General features: G+C 44.3%; 1 protein-coding gene across 2 annotated transcripts in view; it reads left to right on the top strand.

Annotated features, from left to right (window-relative positions):
• Positions 1 to 3153: 3153 nt before the first annotated feature.
• Positions 3154 to 8085, top strand: part of DENND1A (DENN domain containing 1A) — a 373522-nt gene continuing 368590 nt past the window's right edge. The window contains exon 1 of one of the 2 annotated variants that reach the window (XM_074973359.1): positions 3154 to 3307. In XM_074973359.1, the coding sequence (XP_074829460.1) occupies positions 3291 to 3307 (17 nt within the window). In that variant the 5' untranslated portion in view covers positions 3154 to 3290. The remainder of the gene's footprint in view (positions 3308 to 8085) is intronic. The other variant, XM_074973358.1, reaches the window with a different exon arrangement.

Below are 8085 nucleotides of genomic sequence, written 5' to 3'. Positions count from 1 at the left end.
AAAACTTTTGTAGTGATAATCAGGATGGCCCATTTCAAACAGTTGACAAGAAGGTGTGAGTAACAAAGTTGGGGAAAAATTAGCATGGGGAAATAGTTTTTAGTTTGTGTAATGACTCATCCATTCCCAGTCTTTATTCAAGCCTAATTTAATGGTGTCCAGTTTGCAAATTAATTCCAGTTCTGCAGTTTCTCGTTGGAGTCTGTTTTTGAAGTTTTTTTGTTGAATAATTGCAACTTTTAGGTCTGTAATTGTGTGTCCAGGGAGGCTGAAGTGTTCTCCGGCTGGTTTTTGAATGTTATAATTCTTGACGTCTGATTTGTGTCCATTTATTCTTTTGCGTAGAGACTGTCCAGTTTGGCCAAGGTACATGGCAGAGGGGCATTATTTTTATATGTATTTTCCACTGCATGCATCTGATGAAGTGGGCTTTAGCCCACGAAAGCTTATGCTCAAATAAATTTGTTAGTCTCTAAGGTACCACAAGTACTCCCCGATCTTTATACTTATTACTGTTATTCAACTGACCAGATCTAAAAAAAGCCAAAAACAAAAAACCCTCAACTAGTAAAGCTACTTCTTGTATCACCAACCTTTGCCCCTTCAGCTTGGTGTCAGCCTGTTTTCCCAAACTGGGTGAGGAACTTTCCTTACAAACTTCTGACACTCCGTCCTGGCTTGCCTTGCATTTATAACACTCCTTTTTGGGGCAAATCTTTTTCAAACTTACAAGAATTATTTCCTTTATTTTTTGTTATTGTCAGTCTTTGTTAACAATTTTTATATAAAACTGCCTTATGCCAGCATATCTATTCTTGTACCGGAAGGGGTATAACTATGTCAGTACAAGTTACCTTTATACCAGTATGACTGTGTCCACTCTAGAGCCTTTATCAATGTAATAATTTCAGTAAAAAAATCACAATCCTAACTGAAATAGTTATTCTGGTAAAACTTTCAAGTGTAAAGCAGGCCTAATTGTTCAAAATGTCATGACTCAAATTAAAATCCTCCTTTTCATCAAGCATGTTAAATACAGATTTGTACTTACAAGGCTCATGTCAGACAGTTTCCGTCATTCTCACTAGCAACTGCTTTCTTTTCTGCTTGGCTGTTGCTTGGAAGGACTTCAGTGCTGTAGCAGATATCACCGCTAAACAGTGTCCTTGGTTTCCTTTTGGTGATCTTAATTAGCAAGAGCATGTCAAGTTAAGCATCAATAAAATGGACCATTTCCAGTTTGTCCCCCTACTATCTAGATTTGCCAGACAACAATCTCATATGGCCCTCTGCCAGTTAAGGTGGGATCTCTTGTTCCCTTCTCCTTGTAGTCCTGGCCAGATTAGGTTGATGGCTGGCTCCAAATTGCTTCAGACATCTCTTGATAACTCAGTCTTTTTCTGGAGCATCATCAGATCTGGTACACTCAAGTTAGCTATCAAAAACACCCCTCTCTTCATCTCCCGCATCATTTATTTGAGATATGATATTAAAGTTAGACTAATAAGCCTCCCAGGAAGTTTTCCCTTCAGTGGTCACTATTGTATTTTTTATGTTGGCTTTTGTATTACTTGAACTGGGACTGTCTGATCCCTCCTAGCTGGGCTACCTTGGTGTACAAATGGGGTTGAAAAGTTTATATATGTCCTATCTTGTTCAAGTGCTCTGGCTGGTGTGATTCCTCATCCCCCAGCATCTGTTTTCCACAATGGTCTGCAACCCTTGGCGTTTCTTCTCTAATTTTTCAGCTCTTTAATTCCTTGCTGCAGCTCATCTCTTACTCTAACGAGTTCCAAGTTGGCCAGAGCTTTCTGGGTATTTCCATATCTTGGAAATGTATTTAGTCCACAGTAAACAAGTTGCCCATCACCTCTTTTATCCTGCTTGCCAGTCTTGACTGGGCATGCTGTAGATGGGTTTCAAAATCTGTCCAGACCCTTTGTAATTTTTGATCCAGCAGAATTTTTATTTTAAACTGAATGGATCTCATCTCTGCCTTCACTTCCTTCTAAAAAAACCTCCAGATTCTGTTTTATTTTCTTCCTCAGGTCTTGTTATTCCTTGTGGCCTGCTTATATATTGCCTCTTGGACAGCTTTGATTTCTGCGACTTCCTCTGCAATTTGTTGCATTTTGGTTCAACAGAAATCCCTGCTCACAATTTCTTTCTTCTTGGAAATTCTACCGTTTCCAAAACCAGTGTTGCCTCTTCAGATGGGTTTTTCCAGTCCCTGTACATGGGGGGTATTTTGTACCTATCGGAGGCTGGGGGAATTCGTCAGTCCTTATTTATGAGATGATGATTCTCTGTTTGGAGAAGAAGGTTCAATCCCTATATATGGGAAGTACAGTCTACTAGGGAGGGACAAACCACTATTCACTGGGCATTTTAGTGGGGACTGGTGCTGGCCCTCATTTACAGGGTCTTTAAGATGCGGGGCGGGGAGGGGGAGTCTCAGCCCCTATTTATGTTGTGTTATGGAGGGACTCTGAACCATATTTACAGGGCATTTGTGGGCCTGGCCCCTTTTTGTGGGGTATTTGAGGGAATGTCCAGATCCCATTTACAGGGTATTCGTGGGTCCGGATGAGGGGCAGTCTCAACCTCCATTTCAGGATGTCCTGGTGGGGGCATCCCAGCCACCGTTACAAGGTGTGCTAGAAGAGGAGCCCGGCTTCTGTTTATGGGATGCTCTAGGGCAGTGTTTCTCAAAGACTAGTCTGTGAACCTGCACTGGTCCCTGAGATTTTCCTGGCAACAGTTTAGGAAGGCTGCAAGCCAGTCCCTGGTATCAGGTTGAGAAACTGGTCTAGGGGAGGGTCGCTGCCAGGAGCCGAAAGGTGGTGGTGGTCCTGGCCCCGTCTATGGAGTATGGGGAGGTAGGTCGGGTTATGTGGTGTCTTGGGGGGAGGTATCCCGGTCCCTCTTTATGAGTCTCTGGCAGGGCCCTCTGAAGGGGACGCCCCATGTTTAAGTTGGGGGGGGGCAGGTTCCTGTTTCCCCTCAGAAAACGTTGAATGCGGTTGAACGCTGCGCGCGCTCTTGCTCCGCGTTGCTATGACAACACGGGCGCGGCGGCGAGCCAGGCCGCCGAGTCCGCGCGCTGCCCCTCCGGGCCGGGCTGAGGCCGTACTACAGCTCCCAGCAGCCTTTGCGCCGCTCTGTGACTCTGCCTGGGCGACCCTGGCGCTGGCTGGGATGGAGTGAGTCTGAGGGGCAGGCGGAGGAGAGAGCACAGCCCACCGAGCTCCTCCACCCCCGCCCCGGGCCCATGCGGCCCCCCAGAGACCATGGGATCCAGGATCAAGTGAGTGCCCGGGGGAGCCCCTCAGCCCAGCTGCTGGGTCTCTCAAGGCAGTGCAGGGGAGAATGGGGGAGCCCCTCAGCCCAGCCTGCAGGCCCAAAGAGAGGGCGGGGGGGAGCCCCCCTGCCTAGCCTGCAGGCCCCAGGATAGGGGAGAGGAGGGCAAAGGGGGAAGCCTCCTTGCCCAGCTCGCAGGGCCTAGGGGAGGGGAGCTTCCTCCATCACCACATACCCTTTGTGCCCTGCCTGAAGGATGGCCCCTTCCCTGCCGGGCTCAGAATGGTGGGTGTGTAGGGCCAGGCACTGAGGACGGGGGGAGAAATCTGTCCGTTTGCAGGCCTGGGGGACAGGGCTGTCTGGGTGGGGGATGCCCTCAGGGGGGCAGCCCTCGCTGTTCAGGTGCTGGGATGAAGGGGGTAGCTGGTGACAAGAGGCCTCTATCCTCCTTGCTTAGGGTGGGTGTCTCTAGTCAAGGCTTGAGGGAAGGATTGAGCCCTCAGCCAGCAGGCCTAGAAAAATGAGAGGAGTGAGTATGGATAAAGTGGGGGAGGGGACTTTAAGGGAAGGGGGGATCGAGGTTGTGGGGAGTAATGGGTTGAAACTGCTGCTATCTCTCCTCTGCATACAGCAGATCCCATTAAGATGGGGGCCCTGCCAGAGGTGCTAGCTGGGTAAGCCATGCTTTCATATTCAGGGTTGTCAGATTAAAACAGCCAAGAATGTGACTGCATTGAGATTTTTAGAAAAGTTAAGTTCATAAATGTCTGAGAACCAGATCTGTGCATGAGAAACCTGTTTTCATCCAGAGGCTGCTGATATATTTGTGTACAGTAATATTGGTGAATGGGGCTGATCAGGTGGTTCTGTTTTTACTCTGCAGAGCACTCTGGGCGATTGCTGTTCCTCTCTCAGGGCGCTTTCCTGTTCAGTTGCATAGGGTTCTAATTTGCCATTCCTCTTGTTTAGCATGTGCAAACATCAGGTAGCAGATACAGACTGGTCAGCTATTTTTGATCTATGGGCAGCTAGGAGGTTGTACCCATTCTTGTGGATACATATTGCAATTTTCATCCATGTTTCTGTTATGTCAAGATTAGGTACTGCAATATGTTCTACATAGGACTGCATGTTAAATATATTCAGAAACTTCAGCTGGTACAGAGTTTGGTGACTTGCTTAAGTGAGGTTTCCTTCTGCATGCATATTGAACCTGTGCTCTACAAGCCTCTCTGACTGCACATTGATTTCTGGGTTGATTTTAAGATTTCGTTTTTGATTTATAATGGGTTAGCACCTACTTGTCTAAAGGAAATATTGTTGGATTTGCAGTAAGCACAGGTGTCTGAACTGTGACCCCACTGATACGAGAGAAGGGTGGATAACAGCACATTCTGTTATGACCTTATGGCCTTTGGGACTCCCAGACCAAGTGGGAAAGCAACAACTCAAGTTTGTCAGTATTCAAGGTGTCCTGCAAGGCCCACTTCTCCCTCACCCATAAGGAGATGTAGGTGAGGGGTATGGCTGGGTATTGATGGTATAGTACTCTGGGGAAATTTTCTGGGGAGGTTAATACTGTATTTAGCTAATATTGTTGCTGGATGAATTGATTTGATGGGGGTAATTGAGAGGTCTCTTTACTGTATTTTACAAAAATTGTCAAGGGTGCCCAAATAAAATAAAGAGAAACTTTAAAAATGGTCTTAAAATGAATGCAGAATGAAGGAATCTCCATCCAAATGCAGGAGACTTGGTAAGTCTGGTTGCAACACAGCAGGCTGTATAAGTCACCCAAAGATTTTTTGTTAAACATACTCACTGAAGTAGCGTTCACCTTTTGCATTGCTAGAGAAACTAACCTTGTTAATCAGCCAACAGGGATTGTTGTTTCTGCACAGTTTTGCAAGTCCTCTTTTCTGTTTACGTTTCCACAGATTTATTACCAGTTCTCTGCAGAAAAAATAAGTTAATTGAAGTACCTTACAAATTGCTACCATCCTTCAAAAGTGTTCAGCTTCTTTTTTTTTTTGAAAATCTAAAGTAGCTCCAACTCCTACCTCAGTTTCTTTTTCTTCTCTCTACCTGCCCATTCCCCATCTTCTTCCCAGTAGATCTTTCCTCACAAAGGAAAACAGATTAGTTGTTTATTAAATTAGTGGGAATGTTTGCAGACAATTTTCTATGGGTGTCTTTAATTTTCTGAAATGGAAACATGTCTCTGTTCAGGATCTCTGTTTGGTTTGAGTTGTGAGCATCTCTTTTGAAAGCATTTTATGTCAGGAGGATGTAATTGAAGATACTTTACCTGCAAGGAAACAGCCAGTGATGTACTCATTTCTTTTCTAGGATCTGAAATTAACTAAACAAAAAAGAAAATTAATTGATTGTGTCAGATGGCAGTTTTGGATTTCCTGCCCACATGTGCAGTATTGCTTTAGGAAAATGGTGAGGATTTTTAGGCTTTGGTTTGGATAGTTCTTGATTGTGAAGTGAAAAAGGATGTAAAGTAGTTCTTTTGAGTTTACTACTAGTTAGACATTAAAACTTGTATGTTCAGACTTATAGTGGTAAATAATTGGCTTTCTATATAAAGTTCAATAGAAAGCGTAGGATTTGGGTGAAAGAGGAGCAAATTAAATATAGCTGGAGTAATGATGTGTTGTACCTGAATAGCACAGGAGCAGACAGTTTGCACGGAATAGTGTGTAATTTTTGTGTAACCAGTGGATGGAACAAGGAGGAATGTGACAGAGACCAATAAATGTTCAATGGACTGTAAGCTAGCAGGAATGTTATTCAGCAAGAAACAGAAATGGTTCCCAAACCATGCAGGAACAAGGTATTTAGGAAACAATTACTTTACTAAATGAAATAAACTTGCACTAGAGTTATTTTTTGTCTGACCTGAAAATTCCAGGGCATAAAGTTGGTAGAGAGGCTAGAAGCAATAGGAAGTAATATGGGACACTGTAGGTGGGTAGATGCAAAATGTTCTACAATAGCAAAAGACAGTGCTGAGTGAGATGAAAGACTAAAAGAGAAACTGAAGTCTAACTAGTTCCATATCCTGTTGCAGAGTAACAGCCGTGTTAGTCTGTATTCGCAAAAAGAAAAGGAGTACTTGTGGCACCTTAGAGACTAACCAATTTATTTGAGCATGAGCTTTTGTGAGCTACAGCTCACTTCATCGGATGCATACTGTGGAAACTGCAGAAGACATTATATACACACAGAGACCATGAAACAATACCTCCTCCCACCCCACTCTCCTGCTTCAGGGGATACCATCACAGGGCCTAATAACATCAGCCACACTATCAGAGGCTCATTCACCTGCACATCCACCAATGTGATATATGCCATCATGTGCCAGCAATGCCCCTCTGCCATGTACATTGGTCAAACTGGACAGTCTCTACGTAAAAGAATAAATGGACACAAATCAGATGTCAAGAATTATAACATTCATAAACCAGTCGGAGAACACTTCAATCTCTCTGGTCACGCAATCACAGACATGAAGGTCGCTATCTTACAACAAAAAAAACTTCAAATCCAGACTCCAGCGAGAAACTGCTGAATTGGAATTCATTTGCAAATTGGATACTATTAATTTAGGCTTAAATAGAGACTGGGAGTGGCTAAGTCATTATGCAAGGTAGCCTATTTCCCCTTGTTTTTTCCTACCCCTCTCCCCTCCCCCCCCAGACGTTCTGGTTAAACTTGGATTTATGCTGGAAATGGCCCACCTTGATTGTCATGCACATTGTGGGGAGAGTGGTCAGTTTGGATGAACTATTGCCAGCAGGAGAGTGAGTTTGTGTGTGTTTTGGGGGGGGGGGTGAGAAAACCTGGATTTGTGCTGGAAATGGCCCACCTTGATTATCATGCACATTGTAGGGAGAGTGGTCACTTTGGATAAGCTATTACCAGCAGGAGAGTGAGTTTGTGTGTGTGTGTTTTTTGGAGGAAAAAAAAGGGGGGGGAGGGTGAGAGAACCTGTATTTGTACTGAAAATGGCCCACCTTGATTTTCATGCACGTTGTAAGGAGAGTGGTCACTTTGGATAGGCTATTACCAGCAGGAGAGTGAGTTTGTGTGTGTGGTTTTTGGAGGGGGGTGAGGGGGTGAGAGAACCTGGATTTGTGCAGGAAATGGCCCACCTTGATTATCATACACATTGTAGGGAGAGTGGTCACTTTGGATAAGCTATTACCAGCAGGAGAGTGAGTTTGTGTGGGGGGGGGGCGGAGGGTGAGAAAACCTGGATTTGTGCTGGAAATGGCCCAACTTGATGATCACTTTAGATAAGCTATTACCAGCAGGAGAGTGGGGTGGGAGGAGGTATTGTTTCATGGTCTCTGTGTGTATATAATGTCTTCTGCAGTTTCCACAGTATGCATCCGATGAAGTGAGCTGTAGCTCACGAAAGCTCATGCTCAAATAAATTGGTTAGTCTCTAAGGTGCCACAAGTACTCCTTTTCTTTTTGCATATCCTGTTGATATCCCTCAAAATAAGTATGCAGGTAAGAGAACCTTTTTAAAGAGAATCAGTTCAGGGGTTTTAAGTGCTTTGACCTTGACCCTGATCCTAAATTGCAGAATCACCATGGCAGGTTGCTTCTTTGTAAGCAGCTTTCTTTTACATGTTGGTGGGAACCAATGCATGGACTGTTATGAATGGACAAATTGGAGGTTTACATCCGTTAATTCAAATAAAAATTTGTGATAAAATACAGTACTGTATCATGATATTTGAAACATGATGTCCTGATGTAATT

This window comes from Natator depressus, chromosome 16, assembly GCF_965152275.1.
Source record: "Natator depressus isolate rNatDep1 chromosome 16, rNatDep2.hap1, whole genome shotgun sequence".
Lineage (NCBI taxonomy): Eukaryota > Metazoa > Chordata > Testudines > Cheloniidae > Natator > Natator depressus.
Note: the sequence above shows the minus strand (reverse complement) of the source record. Positions and strands in the feature narration are given on the sequence as shown.